The sequence below is a fragment of the Suncus etruscus genome, chromosome 5 (genome assembly GCF_024139225.1).
Source record: "Suncus etruscus isolate mSunEtr1 chromosome 5, mSunEtr1.pri.cur, whole genome shotgun sequence".
NCBI classification, from domain to species: Eukaryota; Metazoa; Chordata; class Mammalia; order Eulipotyphla; family Soricidae; genus Suncus; species Suncus etruscus.
In genome coordinates this window covers 16,725,545-16,746,885 of record NC_064852.1, presented here as the reverse complement: position 1 = coordinate 16,746,885, position 21,341 = coordinate 16,725,545, and the positions used below count along the sequence as shown (strand labels likewise).

Genomic DNA, 21,341 nt, shown 5'->3' with positions numbered 1-21,341 from the left:
AAAGAAGAAATACAAATGCTCAAAAGACACATGAAAAAATGTTCCACATCACTAATTATCAGGGAGATGCAAATCAAAACACAATGAGCTACCATCTCACAGAGACCAGCACACATCACAAAGAACAAGAACAATAAGTGCTGGCGGGGATGGGGGTAGAAAGGAACTCTCATTCACTGCTGCTGGGAATGTTGTCTAGTCCAGCCTTTCTGGAAAACAATATGGAGATTCCTCAAAAAACTGGAAATTGAGCTTCCATATGACCCACCTATACCACTCCTGGGAATATACCCTACGAACACAAAAACAATACAAAACTGCCTTCTGCACACCTATATCTGTTGCAGTGCTATTTACTAAAGCCAGAATCTGGAAATAATCCAGATTCCTGACAAAAAGAAACTGTGGTACATATACACAAAAGAAAACTATGCAGCTGGGCCTGGAGAGATAACACAGCAGTAAGGCGGTTTGCCTTGCACACAGCCAACCTAGGATGGACCTGGGTTTGATTCCTGACATCCCATATGGTTCCCCAAGCCTGCCAGGAGCGATTTCTGAGCACAGAGCCAGGAGTAACCCCTGAGCAATGCCGGGTGTGGTACAAAAACAAAAACAAAAAAAAAAACGGGGCCGGGAAGGTGGTGCTAGAGGTAAGGTGTCTGCCTTACAAGCGCTAGCGTAGGATGGACCTCGGTTCGATCCCCTGGTGTCCCATATGGTCCCCCCAAGCCAGGGGCGATTTCTGAGCGCATAGCCAGGAGTAACCCCTGAGTGTCAAACAGGTGTGGCCCAAAAACCAAAAAAAAAAACAAAAAACAAAAAAAAAAAAAAACAAAAAACTATGCAGTCATTAGGAGGGATGAAGTAATGAAATTTTCCTATACATGTATGGACATGGAAACTATTATGCTGAGTGAAATAAGTCAGAGGGAAAGAGATAGACACAGAATAGTCTCACTGATCTATGGGTTTTAAGAAAAATAAAAGACATTTATTTATTTATTTTCGGTTCACTCCTACTCCTAGCAGGCTCGGGGGACCATATGGGTGCCGGGATTCGAACCTATGACCTTCTGCATGAAAAGCAAACGCCTTACCTCCATGCTATCTCTCTGGCCCCAAAAGACAATATATATATATATATGTATACATATATATGTATATATATATGTATATATATATGTATATGTATAGGTTGCAGAGAAGGTTCTGTTCTATTCTGTCTAATTTCCAGAACAGTGTTTTCTTTTATTCATCATTGAGTCCTTGGCACCCAACAATGCCAAACTCAGGAAGTTTTGTGCAGAACAGATACTGATCAATAGAAATCTGTGGATAGAATAAATATTGACTCAACTCATTGAAATAAAACAAGAAGCTAATCTCATTCTTTGTTGACAGGCATTCCAACATTCTAAACAATTCTGAATATAGGCACTTGCTTTTTTTCTTTGTTTGTTTTTTGTTTTTGGGCCACACCCGGCGGTGCTCAGGGGTTAGGGTTACTCCTGGCTGTCTGCTCAGAAATAGCTCCTGGCAGGCTCGGGGGACCATATGGGACACCAGGATTCTAACCAACCACCTTAGGTCCTGGATCAGCTGCTTGCAAGGCAAACACTGCTGTACTATCTCTCCGGGCCCAGCACTTTCTTATAGATATAAACACTTTCTTATAGATATAAGCCATCTCTTGGCTATTTCTTCTACAGAGTTCAAAATTTTTGTTTTTGATTTGTTTTGTTTTGTTTTGGAGCCACACCAGGCAGCACTCAAGGGTTACTCCTGGATCTGGGCTCAGAAATCGCTCCTGGGGGCCGAGGTAATAACATAGCAGTAGGGTAGTTGCCTAGCACGCTGCCAACCCAGGACAGACCCGGGTTCAATCCCCAGCAGCCTGCCAAGAGCAATTTCTGAGCGCAGAGCCAAAAGTAATCCCTGAGCACTACCAGGTGTAGTCCTCCACCCAAAAAAAAAAAATGTTTGAACATAAATATCACAAATTGAGTCACAATTGCCCAATACTGGAAGCTATAAAAATGTCTTTCAAAGGGTGAATTGTGGGGCCAGAGCTATGGCATAACTGGTAGGGTATTTGTCAGTTCATTCCCTTATGGTCCCCAGAGACTGACAGGAGTAATTTCTGAGTGCAGATCCAGGAGTAACTCCTGAGCAATGCCCCCCCCCAAAAAAAAAGGGGAGAGGGGTAGTAGCTGTGTGCATTAGCCTGAATTTCAAGAATGAGGTCATGGGGCTGGAGAGATAGCATGGAGGTAAGGCATTTGCCTTTCATGCAGAAGGTCATCAGTTCAAATCCCGGTGTCCCATATGATACCCCGTGCCTGCCAGGAGCAATTTCTGAGCCTGGAGCCAGGAATAACCCCTGAGCACTGCTGGGTGTGACCCAAAAACCACAAAAAAAAAAAAAAATGAGGTCCTAAGTTCAGTCCCTGGTGCTGTCTATCACCTGCTCCTTGATCCCTACCACCAAGAGAGATTTTCAGCTGCACTGCACACCTAGGTGTATGTAAAAAGCACAACTAATGCATGAGGCCCCTGGAAGTCACAGAAGGCTGTGCAAGCACTTTGGCCAGAAAGTGTGAGCTCTGGGAGAAGTACAATAACCCCTAGTGAACACTCAAACCAGATGAGGTGAGCATCTTAGCACGAGTGACCCACAGCCAGCAAGTAGGCAAGCTATCCAAACAATGAAGTAACAACCTCACTAATGTGTGAATACCACAGCCAGTCATCAGCAATGAAGAAGCATCATGTGAGCACAGGCTTTGCACACGGGACCCTCTGAAAACTCCAACATTTCAGTTTCCCTGCACTGCCTAGAATGGCCTGGGAGCCCTGTACTGCAAGAATCCCTTAAGTACTACTGGATGGGGTCCCCCCAAAAATGATGAAAGGCAGGGCTGGAGCCATAGTACATTGGGTAGAGTTCTTTCCTTGCACATGGCTAACCCAGGTTCAATTCCCAGCAGCTTATATGGTCCCCTGAGCCCACCAGGAGTGATCCCTAAGTACACAGATGTTGCAAGTCAGCCCCTGATGAGGTTGACTGATGGAGGGATGGAGGATGAGGCCTTCCTCCTCCAGCTCCGACCACGCATCTATTACCCTGTTCAGCCCACGGTTCTGAGGAGAAAATGGTGGGAAGAAAGCCAACAGGCGGTCAGGCTTCCAAAGAAAACAGCTCTTTAGGGGCCAGAGAGAGCATAGAGGTAAGGCGTTTGCCTTTCATGCAGGAGGTCATCGGTTCGAATCCCAGCGTCCCATATGGTCCCCTGTGCCTGCCAGGAGCAATTTCTGAGCCTGGAGCCAGGAATAACCCCTGAGCACTGCCGGGTGTGACCCAAAAATTAAAAAATAATAAATTAATTAATTAAAAAGAAAAAAGAAAACAGCTCTTTATTCCGTGAAGAGGCCGAAGCCAATAGGCCTAAGAATAGGTCTCAGGAAAAAAGCCCCTCACCTTCCACAGACCCTTGCTTTTATGCCCCAGAATCAGGTACCACCCAATGGTGGGATCAGATTCCACCCAATGGTGGGAGAATCAGGTATCACCCTAGGGTGGGAGCAGAATGCCAGGTCACACCCTAGGGTAGGGCACAATCACCGATCAGGGTAGGGTCAGTAACATAATAATCCCATAAAAATGTTTACATGCACAACACACAGCCATGAGTAAACTCTGATGAGTAAACACTGATGTGTGGCACAAAAATCAGTCAAATAAAATGGTGGAAGGAGGGCCCGGAGAGCACAGCGGCGTTTGCCTTGCAAGCAGCCAATCCAGGACCAAAGGTGGTTGGTTCGAATCCCGGTGTCCCATATGGTCCTTCGTGCCTGCCAGGCGCTATTTCTGAGCAGACAGCCAGGAGGAACCCCTGAGCAACGCCGGGTGTGACCCAAAAACAAAACAAACAAACAAACAAAAAATGGTGGAAGGAGAGACCCAGAGATAACTCAGTGAAAGTGTCTACCTTTAAAGTAAAAATCAAAACAAAACAAGATAAAATAACTTTCTTTTTTTTTTTTTTTTGGTTTTTGGGCCACACCCGTTTGACGCTCAGGGGTTACTCCTGGCTATACGCTCAGAAATCGCTCCTGGCTTGGGGGGATCATATGGGACGCCGGGGGATCGAACCGAGGTCTGTCCTACAATAGCACTTGCAAGGCAGACACCTTACCTCTAGCGCCACCTTCCCGGCCCCGATAAAATAACTTTCAAGGTTGTTTTCAAGCCTTCTTTTCTCGTTTTGTTTTGGGGCTACACCCAAGGATGCTGCTCAGAGCTTATTCCTGGCTTTGCACTCTGGGATCACTTTTTTTTTATATATATAATTATCTTTAAACACCGTGATTACAAACATGATTATAGTTGTATGATTACAGTCATGTAAAGAACACCCCCCTACACCAGTGCAACATTCCCACTACCAATTTCCCAGATCTCCCTCTTCCCCAGCCCCTGGGATCCCTTCTAATGGTGCTCAAGGGATCATGAGGGATGTCGGGATCAAACTTGGCTCTCTGTACTATTGCTCTAGCTCCAACCAACATATTTTTTTTTTTTTGTTTGATTTGTTTGGCCTGTGGTTTTGGTTTTTGGGCAGCTCCTACCTGTGTAGTGTCCAAGATCAAGCTCAGGTCCTGGGTATGCAAAGCAAGAGTATGCAAAGCATATTCTTTATCTTTTTTGAAATAACTCCCAGTTCCAACTTTCTTAGGACAATATACCTGGAAATGCTTGAGGAGTACCTCACCTGGTGGAACTCTGGGGCCCCTATGCAGTGCTGAGTTTTGAACATTGTGGGCACAGCCTCATGCAAAATGCCTTTGCCTCTGTTCTCTCTCTAAGCCTAACCCCTCCAACTTTTTTTTTGGGGGGGTCACACCCGGCAGTGCTCAGGGGTTACTCCTGGCTGTCTGCTCAGAAACAGCTCCTGGCAGGCACGGGGGACCATATGGGACGCTGGGATTCGAACCAACCACCTTAGGTCCTGGATCGTGCTTGCAAGGCAAACACCGCTGTGCCATCTCTCCGGCCCCGCAACCCCTCCAACTTTTAAAACATATAAAAATAAAAAAGTTTGGGTTGGAGTGATAGGGTAACAGGTAGGGCATTTTGCTTTGCAAGCAACTGGCTGGGTTTGATCCTCAGCATCCCAAGCACTGCCAGGAGTGATCCCTGAGTGCAGAGTCAGGACTAACCCCTGAAAATCACCAGCCGTGACCCCCCAAAAAAAACTAAAAATATTTTTAATAAAATTAAAAGTCCACTCTGGACTTGCTGATGGCATTGCTGGAGGCCTTAACCTCCTGCCTCCAGCATGCAAATCATGTGTTTCCTTCTTTGGAACATTCTCCAGCTCCAGTGTCTTTGATATGGAAGGCATCACAGGCTGAAGATTTAGGGTCTCACTGATTTGTTTGCTGCTGTGGTTTTGTTTTTGTCACCCAAAACTGGTGGATTCAAACCTGGCCTGTCTGCGTGTAGGGCAAGCACCTTACCCCCAATCCTTCCTCTGCACCCTGAATCTGCCTGCTTAGGTTGGAGACCAGAGAATAGGCTCAGCCAAGGCTTAGCCAGGCGCTCCCTGCCGGCCCGCCCACAAGCTCTACGGGCTCTCCTATTGGTCTCCTAGAAGGGGTGTGACCTAAAAAAGCCGCTTCTGATTGGCAGGGCGTGGGGCCAACAGGGCGGGGCGCGTGGGACAGCTCGGCCCGCCCCCAAGACCTACGGCTTCTCTTATTGGTCTCCTTGGAGTGCGTGTGCCCGGAAGCGCAGAGTCTGATTAGGAGGGCGTGGCCGGCTGGGGAAGCGACCCGCCCACAAGGTCTGCGGGATTTCCTACTGGTCTCCTCGAACGGGGTGTGGCCGGAAGCGCCGCTTTTGATTGGCAGGGAGTGGCCGGCTGGGTCCAAAATGGCGCTGCGCACGGGGAAGCGTCCGTGCGGCCCGGTAAGTGACTGGAGCTGGGGCCGGTCCGGAGGCCCGTGGCGGGGCAATGCTCGAGATCCTGCAGCCGGATGAGACCCTGCGCTGGGGTCACCCATGGCCGGAGCCCCTCTTTGGGGTCCGGTGGCCCGGGCGTTGCAGAGGGAGGCCACTGCCCACAGTCTCCAGCCCTTTCCTGGAGCATCTCTTGGGACCCGCGTGCCGACCCCGGGCGCGTCCTGCGTCCTCTCTTCTCTGCAGGGATTGCATCCAACAATTGGGGTGCTGGAGGGTCCGAGGGGTCATGCATGGTACAGCCGAGTAAAGCACATGGTTGCAACGTGGCCGGCCCAGGTTCGAGCCCAGGCAGAGCTTAGGGTCCCGCTCTCTAGCCCAGGCAGGAATGAACCTTCAGCATCACGGAATATGACTCCCACAAAACAAAAATAAGAGGCTATATAAGTTGGCTCTATACTATGTATGTGTGGTAAATCACACACACACTCTGGTTCCTGCCCATCAGACTCTCTGGGTTATCGCACGCGCACACACACACACACACACACACACACACACCTGCCCATCAGACTCTCTGGGTCATCACACACACACACACACACACACACACACACAAACACACGTTCTCTGGGTGATTGAGCTTCCCACTCTCCCAGGAGTAACCATTCATTCTCCCTCTTCTTTCCACTCTAGGGTGAACACGGCCACACACACACACACACACACACACACACACACACACACACACACACACGTTCTCTGGGTGATTGAGCTCCCCACTCTCCTAGGAGTGACCATTCATTCTCCCTCTTCTTCCCACTGCAGGGTGAACACGGCCAAAGGATCGAGTGGAGAAAATGGAAGAAGCAGAGTGAGTGAGCACTTGGTGGAGGCAGGGGTTGTGTGTCTGTGCTTATCCCGGCCCTAGACTCCTCCTCCTGTGCTGCGAAGGAGGGAACTTGGGAAAAGCCACCAGTTTTGTTTTCTTGGTTTCCTCTACTGGATCTCCAAAGCAGAGAGGAAGGAGGACTCCGCAGTGCTGGAGAGCCTCCATCTGGCCCTGCAGAGAAGGCCCTGCCTCCTGGTTCAGTTTCTCAGTATCTACTCCGATGTCCTTTGATGCAGAGAAAGAGGAGCAAAAGAAATGGAAGGACCTCAAGATGATAAAGAAACTGGAGCGGCAGCGGGAGCAGGAGGAACAGGCTAAGAGGCAGCAGGAGGAGGAAGAGGCAGCAGCTGCCAACCAGGAAAACCAGGGTGAGCCTGGGCTGGGAAGAAGTGGCTGGCTGGTCAGAGCCCTGACCTGTCCCACCTCTGTGGGTTTCAAGGTCCGGAGAAGGATGCCCTGGCCTCCTAAGCAATTTGGGTGGGCAGCATCAGGAAACAAGATTGTGTGCCCAGAACTTTATCTTCATGACAGGGTTGTAGTTACTTGTGGGTGTGTTATTTATTTTTTATTTATTTATTTATTTTTGGTTTTTCGGTCACACCCGGCAGCGCTCAGGGGTTCCTCCAGGCTCTACACTCAGAAATCGCCCCCAGCAGGCTCAAGGGACCATATGGGATGCAGGGATTCGAACCACCGTCCTTGTGCATGCAAGGCAAACACCTTAACGCTGTGCAATCTCTCCAGCCCCTGCTTTTTTTTTTTTTTGGCCACACCTGGTGGCACTCAGGGGTTACTCCTGGCACTCACAAATCACTCCTGGTGGGCTTGAGACCTTATGGGATGCTAGGAATCAAACTCAGGTTGACCACATGCAAGGCAAACTTTTTTTTTGTTTTTGGGTCACACCCGCCAGCACTCAGGGGTTACTCCTGGCTCTAGGCTCAGAAATCGTCCCTGGCAGGCACAGGGGACCATATGGGATGCCAGGATTTGAACCACCATCCCTCTGCATGAAAGGCAAACGCTGGGGCCAGGAAGGTGGCGCTAGACGTAAGGTGTCTACCCTGCAAGCGCTAGTGAAGAACAGACCGCGGTTCGATTCCCTGGCGTCCCATATGGTCCCCCCAAGCCAGGAGTGATTTCTGAGCGCATAGCCAGGAGTAACCCCTGAGCGTCAAACGAGTGTGGCCCAAAAACCAAAAAAAAAAAAAAAAAAAGAAAGGCAAACACCTTACCTCCATGCTATCTCTCTGGCCTTGCAAGGCAAACTTTTGATGTAGTATTGCTCTGGCCCCTATTCATAGGTCTTTTTTTGGGGAGGGGGCACACATGGAGGTTCTCTGGGCTCTACACTCAGGGATTTCTCCTGTCGGGGTTTTGGGGATGTGATGTGATGTGGGGATCCAGTACCTTCCACCCCACTGAGCTCTCTGTCCTGGCCTAAATTTCTCCCTTCTTTAAGCTCACAAGTGTCCCCTCTTTGTTCCTGAGGCTACCAAACCCCTCCTGGGTCATTATTTTATTTGTTTTTGTTTTTTTTTTTTGGGTCACACCCAGCAGCGCTCAGGGGTTACTTCTGGCTCTACGCTCAGAAATCACTCCTGGCAGGCTCAGGGGACCATAAGGGATGCCGGGATTCAAACCACCAACCTTCTGCATGCAAGACAAACGCCTTACCTCCATGCTATCTCTCTGGCCCCCTCCTGGGTCATTATTATGTACCCTGTCCCCTCTATAGTGCCAACCACTTGGGGAAACACTTCTGTATCACCACATCTTGCTATGTGCAAATTGTATCTTGGTTTTGGGGACACACCGAGCTCAGTCGTGGAGTTGGGGGTTACTCCCGGCAGTGCTAGGGTCTTAAACCAGGTTACTAGCTTGCAAAGCCTGTACCAGGCCCTTTGAGCCATCTCCTGAGCTCTATTATTGAAATAGGGGTCACTTCTATTATTGCTTGGGGATTGTGTTGATCCAGGGATCAAACTCGGGGCCTCACTCATGCTGGGCACACTGGACATGTGCTATCTCTCCTGTTGACATTATCTCCCCAGCCCAGCATATTCATCTACTCTTGTTGGCCAGACCTGCAGCTTGGAGGTATGCCAGGTCATGGTCCCCTGTACAGCCAGCACATGGCAGCCGTGACAGTAACAAAGAGCCTCAGCTGAGCCCGTCATCAAACTAGAATATAGGGGGGCCTGAGAGATAGCACAGCAGTAGGGCGTTTGCCTTGCATGCTTGCGGCTGAACAAGGAGGGACCCAGTTCAAATCCCAGCCTGCCTGGGGGAATTTCTGAGTATAGAGCCAGGAATAACCCCTGAGCACCGTGGCCCAAAAACCAATCAATTAATAAATAATGTTTCTAAAAAACAAAAACAAAACTAGAGTTCAGGGAAGCCCCGTTTGGGCTTCCTCGGACCCGTGTGCCCCTCTCCTCTGGGCCATAGTTTTCCCTCCTGGGGAGGGGCGGTGCACAGAGATTCTGAGATGCTATCAGAATCCCCATTTGGCAGCAGAAGTGTCCTGGGAGCCCGTCACTCAGTGGCTGTCCTTCTGGAGCCTTTCAGTTTTTATTTGCCTGGATTGGGATTTGCTGAAGACAGCTGGGTCTGTTTGGCTCCATTTCAGAATCTTTGGACTTTGGGCCAGGGATACAGCTGAAAGGGCTGGAACACTCGCAATGCTAATGAACACCTAGAAATCTAATGGTCCCTGAGTACTCCTGGGAGTGGACAAAAATAAAACCCACAAAACCTCCTAAAGTCAGGACGTGACCTTGTATCTTGATCCCTTAGGGCGGCCCTATACGCTGAGCGTGGCCCTGCCTGGCTCCATCCTGGACAATGCCCAGTCTCCAGAGCTCCGTACCTACCTGGCTGGCCAGGTGGCCAGGGCCTGTGCCATTTATCGTGTGGATGAAATCGTGGTGTTTGATGAAGAGGGACAGGACAACGCGTGAGAGGCGACCAGGGCGCGAAAGGCTGAAGGGGGGTTGTGGGGTAGCCCCTTAGAGATTTCTGAGACCTATATCTCTCTTTCTCTTTCCCCTCCCCAGGACTGTGGAGGGTGAATTCAGGGGTGTCGGTAAGAGGGGGCAGGCATGCGTGCAGCTGGCCCGGATCCTGCAGTACCTGGAGTGTCCCCAGTACGGAAGCGAGTGGCTCCCTTCCCTGAGTTGTGAGAGCTGGGGGGGGGGGGCACCCCCTCAGGGGCACTTCCTGAGATTTGCTTTCTCTCACAGGTACCTGAGAAAGGCCTTCTTCCCCAAACATCAGGACCTGCAGTTTGCAGGTGAGGCTGGCTTGGCTATGACCCTGGGAAGAGGCCATATATACTGGAATGATCCTGGAGGCAGGAGAGATTGAGGGGCTGTAGCATCTCCCAACATTCTCATGGCTTTTTTGGCCCCCACAGGGCTCCTGAACCCCCTGGACAGCCCTCACCATGTGCGGCAGGATGAGGAGTCTGAGTTCCGAGAGGGTGTCGTGGTGGACAGGCCCACCAAGCCCGGCCAAGGCTCCTTTGTCAACTGTGGCCTGAGGAAGGTAGGATGAGGCAGGCAGACTGGGGGTCTGTGGCTGTGGTGTGAGCCTTGGCCTGGAGTTGGCTTTGCCTTGTCCCTCAGTGACAAAGGGGGCCAGGGGAGGAGCCTAAAAGGAAGGCGGTCAGCAATCCCCACCAAGAACTTGGCCTCATGCTGCTGGCATGGCCTCTGCATTCCTGCTCCCAGTTTTTTTTTCTTTTGGGTTTTTGTTTTGTTTTGTTTTAGGGCCACACCTGGCAGCGTTCAGCAATTATTCATGGGGGCTGGAGCTATATCACAGCAGTAGGGCGTTTGCCTTGCATACAACTGCACTGATACAGACCAGCGTTTGAAACTCAGCATCCCATATGGCCCCCCGAGCCTGCCAGGGGAGCAGAGCCAGGAGTAACCTCTGAGCACTGCCAGGCTTGGCCCAAAATACCCAAAATAAACAAACAAACTTAAAAAAAATTACTCTTGGCAGGCAGGACTATATGGGATGCTGGGGATTAAACTGGATCAGCCATGTGCAAGGCAAACATCCTCCTCACTATGCTCTATCACACCAGCCTCAAATTACCCATTTTGTTTTGGGGCCACACAGCTATGCTCTGAGTTTGCCCCTCAGGGTGCTCACCGCATCCTGTGTGGTGCTGGGGCTTGAACCAAGGTTGGCCACATGCAAAGGAAGTACCTAATCTCTGTACTATCTCCAGCCCCAGTTAATGGTTTCTTTTTTCGATTTTTTCGGAGGGTAGTTTTGGCCACACCCAGCAGTATTTAGGGATTACCCTTGGCTCTGTGCTCAGGGATCTTTCCTGGTAGGGCTCGAGGACCCTGTGGGATGCCCGGAATTGAACTTAGGTCAGCCATATACTTAAGGCAGGGGCCCTCCCTACTTTGCTATCACCTTCCCTGAGTCCCAGAGCTTGTGTTTTTGAGTTTGATTTGGTTGGGTTTTGGGCTGTGCTCATAGTTTACTCCTGGCTCTGTACTCAGGAATCACTCCTAATGGGCCCAGGGGACTATTTGGGATGCCAGGGATCGAACCCATGTGGTCCTCATGCAAGGCAGGCAACCTGCTCACTGTACTATCACTCTGGCGCCCAGAGCTTGCCTTTTATGTTGCCCTTTGATATTTTGCACATCTGTTGCCTAGGAACAAGTCCAGCTCAGGTGACAGAGACCTAGGCCCCCTTGTGTTGTCTGAGAGCAGCGCCCCATTCTGGTCTCTCAGGGAGCACCCTCTATTTCTGGCTTCTCCCAGGAGGTAAAGATTGACAAGAACCTGGAGCCTGGACTTCGGGTGACCGTTCGGCTGGACCAGAAGCAGCTCCCAGGTGTGGGTAACTTCCCTGATAATTTGCCTGGGTCTGTCGCCCCATTTCACCATCTTTTCACGCCTTCTTTCCTCTCTTCCTAGAGAGCAAGACCTACCGGGGCAAAGTCGTGTCTTCAGAGGACCCCCGCACTAAAGCAGGTCTCTACTGGGGCTACACCGTGCGGCTGGCCTCCTGCCTCAGTAAGCAGAGCACCTCCTGCTGTTCTGGCATTCCCCCCAAAGCCAGTGTAGGCTCCTTGGAAAGTGCTTCTCCTTCCTTTCCTCCCTCCTTCCCTGGCCCCTCTCCTTTGCTCGACTCCTATTCAGGACTTCTGATTGGGAGGGCCCCAGGATTTGAGGGGTCAGATCCCGTGTATGTTTTCAGTCCCTGCCATCTGCAGGTGAGTTCTCTCCCCTCCCTTCCCAGGTCTCTTCTCTGACCCCCCTCCCACATATAGTCAGGCTGCTGGGATTTGGGGAGCAGCCTCCCTGCACTGAGCTGGTTTCACCCTCTAGGTGCAGTGTTCGCAGAGGCCCCCTTTGAGGATGGGTACGACCTGACCATCGGCACATCTGAGCGAGGCACCAGTGTGGCCTCTGCAGAGCTGCCCAGCTTTCGGTGGGTATAGCTTGGTTGCTCCTCTGGAGCACAGGTGCTGTGCTGAGGTGCTGTGGTACGGGAGAGTCCAGGGTGGGTTTGCATTCAGCAGATTGTGGCTCAGCATTCCTGATGCCCTCTTTTGGGTGCCAGGCATGCGCTGGTGGTGTTTGGGGGACTCCAGGGGCTGGAAGCTGGCGTGGACGCAGATCCCAACCTGGAAGTGGCCGAACCCAGTGTCCTCTTCGACCTGTACGTCAACACCTGCCCCAGCCAGGGCAGCCGCACCATCCGCACAGAGGTGGGCTCTAGCCCTGAAGGGACTGGGAGTAGTTGGGAGGTTCCTGAGCCGCCTTATTCTGGGCCCCTCCCCAGGCGACTGTGCAGCAGGGAGAGAGTGAGCTAGGCCAGGAGTGAGCTAGGCCGGGAGTGAGCTAAGGCACTGAGATGTGCCTGAGTGATAAAGCAGAGGCCGAGGCTATGCAGGGCTCCAGGTTTGAAGCTAGTTCTGTGGCCCCTATTGAGAAATGAATCCAGGGACAGCAGATTGAAGACAAGGGTTAAAGTATGGGCTTTGCCTACAACCAAGCTGGATTCTGTCCCTGGTACTATGGTCTGAGCCCGAGCAGCACTGGGTGGAAGCACTGAGGGGCCAGTGGCACCACATGTTTGGACCATTGCACTGAACTGCCAGCCTAGGTTTCCCAATCCCAAGAAAAAAGAAAAAATAGGGGCCAGGCGGTGGCGCTCGAGGTAAGGTGCCTGCCTTACCTGCGCTAGCCTAGGAGACGGACCGCGGTTCGATCCCCCGGCGTCCCATATGGTCCCCCAAGCCAGGAGCGACTTCTGAGCGCATAGCCAGGAGTAACCCCTGAGCGTCACCGGGTGTGGCCCAAAAACCAAAAAAAAGAAAAAAAAAAGAAAAAATGACCCCAAAGTGGAGCTTGGGGGTGGGGGGGTTATTGAAAGGGCTTATGTGCAGGCTTTTTTGTGGTGGGGAACCATGGTGATGTTGTTCAGGGTTACCCCTGAATGGCTCAGACCATCTGGAATGCTGCAGATCAAACCATGTGGGCTTCCAGGACCTTTGAGTGCAGACTTTGCATGCAGGAGACTTGGGCTCAACCCTCAACACCCAAGGCACCTTGGGAGGAACCCAGAATACTCTGGATGTGGCTCCTCTCACCCCTATAAATAATCCAGGGTGCTACTGGACACCCCACCCAGTGCTACTTAGGTCCTGATACTCAGGGATGGGCTCTATAGTCCACTTCTATGGCTAGCACAGTGGGGTGGGCGCTTGCCTTGCACATGGCCAACCTAGGTTCAATCCCTGGTACCTCATTGGTCCTTCAGGCACCACCAGGAGTAACCAGAATGCAGAGCCAGGGATAGCTTCTGAGCACCACCGAATGTGGCACCCTACAAAATTGGATTGTTTAGGCCTGGCCTGCATGCCCAGGCTGATTCATGAGACAGGCCACTGGGATTCTTGGTGCACAGTCTCCCCTGACACTGCATTTGCCCCCCCTCTTCCAGGAGGCCATCCTCATCTCCCTGGCCACTCTGCAGCCCGGCCTCATGCAGGCAGGTGCCCAGACCAAGACTGTGGAGCAATAGTGACACTGGCCTCAGCACCAGCCATGGAGACAGATGCCGCAAGATGGGTCCGAAACAGGCGCTTTTAATGTCCCAGGGCCCCTGGCCCAGCCCTGTGCTGCCCTCACTTGGAGCCTGCAGTAATGGCCTTCACGCTACCCGCCCGTGCCAGGATGTTGGGCACGAAGAGCAGCCCAGATGCCCGCTCGATGCTCTCGATGGGCACCAGGAAGCGCTCCAGCGGGGTAGTCTCGTCCACAGGTGCGTTGGGCATCACATAGGAGCGGAGCTCGATCTGCCCGCCTGCTGCCTCCAGGATGAGTACCTTGAAGAAGTGTGTGGGCACCGCCACGTGGTTCTTGCCGATAACCTGGTACTTCACGTAGGACTTCCCATCGGCCTCCGTCCTATGGGGATATCCTGGGTGTCAGGGCTGTTGGGCCTTCCACCTCCAGGAAGCCTTCCTTCACTGGATCTCTGGCTACTTATCAGCTGCCTTCCATGGCGCTAGAGCCTGTGTTCTGTTTGACTCTGGGAGACAGGACTGCCGGCTGGCCCGACACTTGCCCCTACCCTGGCCCCTGCCACTTGGCACCAGGACTAGCAGAGGGAGAGGGAACAGTAAACATGGCGAAAACAAATGAGCTGAATATTCCAAGTGTTTCTGGACATCTTTTGGGCAGTAAAGCTGTATTGCGGCAGGTGGGGGGAAATAGGCACTGGGTGGGCGCAGGTGTTGCACCGGCCTTGGACACTGCCTCCGAACAGAAGTCCAGGACACTAAGTGGGTGGCCATAGTCAAGTCAGTCCCCTGTAGCTGGCCCCAGCAGAGGTCCAACTTCCCACTTGCCCCCTTGAACACCACCAGGTTGGAGAGGTCCCTGGGCTGGACTCTGAAATGGACTAACTCCTCCAGGGCAGGGTGGTGAGCTCAAGACAAGTCCTAGTGAGGTTGGCCTGGGCATGATCATGGCCAGGGTAGGGCCCCCTGGAGCCCTGGGAGCAAACAGGTAGTGGCTCCAGATCCCTGGGAATGGATCTGAAGGGCAGGAACTCTGGGGCCTAGGTTCCAGCCTTACCTGGGCAAGAAGAGTGGCCCGGTGCACACATAGACATTCTCATAATTGCGGGTCAGGCTGCGGCTGTACTTCTCCAGGTTGTTCCAGGCGTTCTGGTTGAGGTGGGGCACCTGGCGGGGAAAGGGGCTCAGTTGATGGGTTTGGGGAAAGCAAGTTCATGACTTCTCATGGTTCTCAGGGAGACCACGCAGTACTGGGGAGCCAACCTGGGACTTCCACATGGCAAAGCCCGTGCTCCAGCCTTCTCCCTGGCCCCTCGAAAAACTAGTCCCAGGGGGTAGCTGAGGAAGAGCAGTCCTAGGGGGTAGCCTGGACAGATTCAGAAATGCTGGCCTTCTAGAATTGGCAAGTGGACCTGGACATGGCTCGGTGGTTGAGTGCAAGTTCCTAAGAGAGAACCTGGGTTCAACCTCAGCCCCAGAAAGTGAGTAAACCGGAGGACAGCCTAGGCCTGGTTGTTGGCATTTCTGAGTTCCAAAGAGCCTTGAAGGGCATGCCTTGCAGAAGTGGACCTGGGTTTTTTTTTTTTTGTTTGTTTTTGGGCCACACCCGGTGACGCTCAGGGGTTACTCCTGGCTATGCGCTCAGAAGTCGCTCCTGGCTTGGGGGACCATATGGGACACCGGGGGATCGAACCGCGGTCCGTCCAAGGCTAGCGCAGGCAAGGCAGGCATCTTACCTTTAGCGCCACCGCCCGGACCTGGGTTCAATCCCGACAACTCATGATCCCAAGCAGGGCCAGGATGAATGACCCCTGAGCACAGAGCAAGGAATAGAACCCCAAATACTGCCTACCAGGAGTGGCCCCAAAAAATAAAATAAAAACCGGGATGTTGGGGGGTAGCGGTCCATCTTCGCAGCATTCAGTCGCCTGTCCTTGTGGGCTGGGCCAGTTAGTTATAGATCGGTCGAGTCAGAGGGGTGGGAGCCCCCCCAAGTTTCATCTGAAACCCACCCCCGCCGGGCACGGACCACACGGGTCGAGAACTGGGGTTCCTCGCGCGCCTCGGGGCGCTACCTGGGGCGCCACGTTGCTCAGGTAGAAGGTGTCGTCCAGCGCGCTCTGGCTCCAGCGGTGGTTGGCGGCGGCGGCCAGGTGCCCGCGGTCGAAGCCGCTGCCGCGGTAGTCGGCGTTGGTGGCGCGGTGGTAGGCGTGCACCGAGTCGTCCTCGCGGAAGTCGCAGGCGCGCCGGTCGCCGTCGCCGCGGAGCCGCTCAGGCCGCAGCTGCTCCAGCACCCAGAGCGCGCCGCGGGTCCGCGGGTCGTAGCTCAGCACGTACGACGCGCGGCTCTTGAGCTGCGCCAGCCCGGGCAGCCCGTACTTGGCCAGCGCCAGCTCGCCCGGGGCCCCGGGCAGGCCGGGCACGGAGGCCGCCGCCACGGGCAGCACGGGCAGCCGCTGCAGCAGCCCCGGCTCGGACCCGGGACGCTCCTGCTCACGCTCATGTCTTCGCCGCCGCCGCCAGCCCTCCGCGCCCGCGCCCAGCCCCGCGCCCACCGCCAGGGCCAGCCCGGTGCGCAGCAGCGCTCGCATCGTGCACGCCCCGCACTCGCGACCGACCGCGACCTCCGGCGTCCCGGCCGCCCAAGAAGGCGCCCTTCGCCCTGCCAGGACCTGGGGTGGGCGTGGCTATAGGGGCGGGGCAGTGTTGATAGGGCGCTGATTGGTTCCTCCTCGGGTAAGGCCCGCCCCTACCATCCGCCTGGCCACGCCCCCTAGATTTAAATGCACAAGGTCCTGCTTGGCGACGCAGAACTCGTCTGGCCCGAGCATTGAGTCTCCAGGTGGCTGCAAAGGTGCCTTTCACCCTTCCAGGACCTGGGGTGAGCGGAGCTGGTGGGCGAGGCAGTGCTTATCCGGACGCTTATTGGTCCCTTCCGCGGGTAAGGCCCACCGTCTCGCTTTGGCCACGCCCCCGGGGATTTAAATGCACAAGGTCCTGCTTGGCGATGCACGACTCCTACGGGGGTGGAAACTCGTCGCTCCTAGCACGGCACCTCTGGCCCGAGCATTCAGCCATTTGGCCATGTTGTCGAGTATCGCTGGCAGGTGCACACCCCAGCCCCAACACACGGCAGAGGCAGGCAGGTGTCCGCGAAGGCACCCTTCGCCCTTCCAGGACCTGGAGGGGCGGGGCAACGCCTATGCGGACGCTGATTGGCCCCCTTCCGCAGACAAAACCCGCCCCCATCTCGGTCTGACCACGCCCCCTGCTCTCCGTCTGAGCCCCTCGGGATTGAAATGCACGAAGTCCTGCAGAACTCCTTCGGGTATGGGATTTCGTCGCCCCCTGGACCACCTGGGTGCCGTGGGATCCTGGCACCTCTGGCCCAAGCATTGAGCTTTCTGGCCAGGTTGGGCGAATATTGATAGGAGGTGTCCACCCCAGCCCCAACACACATGGCAAAGGCTAGCAGGCAGGCAGGCAGTAAGGAAGTTGGTACTTTCTGGTCTCCCCCACTTTCCTAACAGAATCCTTCCTCAGTCCTCAAAGTGCCTCAAGAGGGAGCTCCTAGTTGGCAGAACCAGAACCCAGGTCTCTGACATCAGAATCTAACCTACTAGCACAGGGGTGGCGAACAAGTTCAACACAAAGAGCCAGAATTTTAAACTGTGAGAGTCAGAGAGCCACACCACGCAGTGACCTGCCAAAACAGACAAACACTTGTAACTCCACCCTGGATTTAGGTGTACCTATGAAACCCGCACATTTCTGGAAGGGGTCTTGGGAACTGAATATTAGGTGTGACCTTACCTACAAGACCCCGCTCATTCCTGGGAGGGGTCTTGGAATAGGTAAACCCTTGAGCCAGGGGATTAGGGGTCTTCCCTGCTGGGCCCCCTGGCTTTTGGGTCTTTGCCTCTTTTGGTCTTTGACCAGGATGGAGGTCAAAGGAAGATGGCTGTAAGGAGTTAAGATGCAGGGTCAAGAATAACTAGTGCTTGAAAGGTTATGAGTAGGCCACACACATGTGGTGGATAGGGATGAATAAAGCTGATGCTTCCTGATGCCTGTCTCTGGATGAGTCTGATTCCGCCGTTCACCTGGGCCTGGGACCAGCCGGCTGGATGGGGGTTGCGGAGCCACGTGGCCTGGGATGGCAGAGAAGAATCCCTCCATCCATCCTTCACCATCCAGCACCATCATTAATTATTTAATGCAACAAACACTCACACAAAAGCATCTAATTTTAACAATAAGCTATTAAACACATATTGCATTTTGCATTTTGAGTGAGGGTAAAAATCCTGCAGTGAAGGTGAGGGTGTGCTGCGTCCTCCACACTCAGAACTAATGGCCAGATGTGACCCAGCATGTGACACATGGGTCCCCTGCTCGCTGACCCGTGCAGTTGTTTCCGAGGGATGGGAGACGGGATGACGTAGCCTGGGGGCGAGACTCCGCGCTCCATAGAAGCAGCAGAACAAAATCCAAACTTGGCAAAGAGCCACAGTATACAAAATAATGATAAGAGGCAACGGGCTGCATTCATTTTGGTCGGGAGCTGCGTATTCGCCACCCCTGTACTAGAATAACCCGAGTTCCTATTTGGGTAACACAAAGCAGGAAGACATGGATACAGGCCGTCCTGGCTCTGCTGGCTTTCAGAAAGCAGTCCAATAGTTTGTATGAAAAGTCCTAACCGGGCCGGGCGGTGGCGCTAGAGGTAAGGTGCCTGCCTTGCCTGCGCTAGCCTTGGAAAGACCGCGGTTCGATCCCCCGGCGTCCCATATGGTCCCCCAAGCCAGGAGTGACTTCTGAGCGCATAGCCAGGAGTAACCCCTGAGCGTTACCAGGTGTGGCCCAAAAACCAAAAAAAAAAAAAAAAAAATTGTGGGCCCGGAGAGATAGCACAGCGGCATTTGCCTTGCAAGCAGCCTATCCAGGACATAAGGTGGTTGGTTCGAATCCCGGTGTCTCATATGGTCCCTCATATGGTGCCTGCAGGAGCTATTTCTGAGCAGACAGCCAGGAGTAACCCCTGAGCATCACTGGGTGTGGCCCCCAAAAAAAAAAAAAAAAAAAAAAAAACGAAAGAAAAGAAAAAAAAATTGTGGGCCCCGAGCAATAGCACAGTGGGAAGGGTGTTTACCTTGCACATAGCCAACCTGAGTTTGATTCCAAAAACATTCCATAAGGTTCCCAAACCTGCCTGGAGTGATTCTGTTTTGTTTTGTTTTGTTTTGGGGGGGGTCACACCCGAAGGTGCTCAGGGGTTACTCCTGGCTGTCTGCTCAGAAATAGCTCCTGGCAGGCACGGGGGACACCGGGATTTGAACCAACTACCTTTGGTCCTGGATTGGCTGCTTGCAAGGCAAACGCCGCTGTGCTATCTCTCCGGGCCCCTGGAGTGATTCTGGAACACAGAACCAAGTATAACCTGAGTACCAGCCAAATATAATAAAAAATTGTGGGCTGTAGTTGGGCCACACTCTGTACTGCAGAGGGCTACAGCAAGCTGTGCTTAGAGATCAACTGTTCTTTGCCATGCAAAAGAGCTGCCATGTCTGGCACCAGGGCAGTGCCAGACATCAACTGCAGTTGACCATGTGCAAGGTCAACCTTAACCTCAGTACTATGTCTGTGGAGACCACAAAAAAAAAATTTTTTTATGGTTGAAAAAGTCTCCCGGATGTGGCTTAGTGGTAGAGAACTTAAGTGTTTTACAAGTGTGAGTTCAGTCCCTAGAATCATTCACACAACACAACAGAGTTCATATGGGTATACAGACAGTACAAAAGGCTGTTGCACCTTGTAAGATATTAGGTTTACACCTAGGAATATACCCTAGGAACACAAAAATACAATACAAACATCTCTTCCTTACACCTATATTCATTGCAGCACTATTTATAATAGCCAGACTCTGGAAACAACCAAGATGCCCTTCAGCAGATGAATGGCTAAAGAAACTGTGGTACGGGGGCCGGGAAGGTGGCGCTAGAGGTAAGGTGTCTGCCTTGCAAGCACTAGCCTAGGACGGAGCGCGGTTCGATCCCCCAGTGTCCCATATGGTTCCCCCAAGCCAGGGGCGATTTCTGAGCGCATAGCCAGGAGTAACCCCTGAGCATCAAACGGGTGTGGCCCAAAAACCAAAAAAAAGAAAAAAAAAAAAGAAACTGTGGTACATATACACAATGGAATATTATGCAGCCGTCAGGAGAGATGAAGTCATGAAATTTTCCTATACATGGATGAACAGGGGGGCCGGAGAGGTGGCGCTAGAGATAAGGTGTCTGCCTTGTAATCGCTAGCCAAGGAAGGACCGCGGTTCGATCCCCCAGTGTCCCATATGGTCCCCAAGCCAGGGGCAATTTCTGAGCGCTTAGCCAGGAGTAACCCCTGAGCATCAAATGGGTGTGGCCAAAAAAAATATATGGATGGACATGGAAACTATTATGCTCAGTGAAATAAGTCAGAGAGAGAGATATACGCAGAATAGTCTCCCTCATCTATGTTTTTTTTTTGGGGGGGTCACACCCAGCAGCGATCAGGGGCTACTCCTGGCTCTAAGCTCAGAAATCGCTCCTGGCAGGCCCGGGAGACCATATGGGATGCCGGGATTTGAACCACCAACCTTCTGCACGCAAGGCAAACGCCTTACCTCCATGCTATCTCCCCAGCCCCTCATTTATGAGTTTTAAGAAAAATTAAAGACATTTTTACAATAATTCCCAGAGACAAAAGAGCAGAGGGCTGAAAGATCCAGCTCACGATATGAAGCTCACCACAAAGAGTGGTAAGTGCAGTTAGAAAAATAACTACAATGACAACTACATAATATGTGAATGAATGAGGAGAAAGATAGGGGGCATTGGTAATGGGAATGTTGCACTGGTGAAGGTGGGTGTTCTTTATATGACTGAAACTCAACTATAATCATATTTGTAATCAAGGTGTTTAAATAAGTATTTAAAAAAAAGACATCAGGTTCGATCCCCAGCATTTCATCACCTCCCTCTTGCCCCACATGGTTACCCAGCCCTGCTAGGGACAGGCCTGGGGGTGCCCAGCACAGCCGGTCCCCTCCACTAAACTATCAACTCCTCTCTACCTCCAATCTAAGTAGGAAGTAGTCATAGTAACTTTGGGGAAGGTCCCACTCACCCCACCCCAAAATCCTTTAAAAGCTATTGAAAGCCTGAGTTGGGGAACTCAGAAGGGAATGCACACCTAAGACCATCTCACAGTATGAGAGGCTAGAATAAGGGAACTATCCAGAAACAGGTGCCTGTATGGGGACTTGCAGATTGGAAGAGCCTTAAGCCCTGCATCTTCTCCAGCACCCCCAGGTACAGAAAGGCTGAAAACCACACTGATGACACAGATTCAGGACATCAGCCGGTTCTGCTCCAGC

General features: G+C 52.6%; 3 protein-coding genes across 3 annotated transcripts in view; 2 read left to right on the top strand and 1 right to left on the bottom strand.

The window, feature by feature from the left end:
- ZER1 (zyg-11 related cell cycle regulator) overlaps positions 1-21,341 on the top strand; it is a 253,222-nt gene that overhangs the window by 147,858 nt on the left and 84,023 nt on the right. The window lies entirely within an intron of this gene.
- On the top strand, positions 5,926-14,546 carry SPOUT1 (SPOUT domain containing methyltransferase 1). Its single transcript, XM_049774059.1, has 12 exons — positions 5,926-5,974; positions 6,794-6,839; positions 7,094-7,225; positions 9,657-9,816; positions 9,917-10,006; positions 10,103-10,152; positions 10,276-10,406; positions 11,652-11,724; positions 11,808-11,906; positions 12,222-12,324; positions 12,457-12,604; positions 13,843-14,546. Exons 1-12 carry the CDS (start codon positions 5,939-5,941, stop codon positions 13,921-13,923), a joined length of 1,149 nt encoding a protein of 382 aa, XP_049630016.1. The 5' UTR covers positions 5,926-5,938; the 3' UTR covers positions 13,924-14,546.
- ENDOG (endonuclease G) lies at positions 13,968-16,549 on the bottom strand. Its single transcript, XM_049774078.1, has 3 exons — positions 16,000-16,549; positions 14,982-15,091; positions 13,968-14,309 (listed from the first exon to the last, which is right to left on the bottom strand). The coding sequence occupies exons 1-3, from the start codon at positions 16,513-16,515 to the stop codon at positions 14,027-14,029; spliced, it is 909 nt and encodes a 302-aa protein (XP_049630035.1). The 5' UTR covers positions 16,516-16,549; the 3' UTR covers positions 13,968-14,026.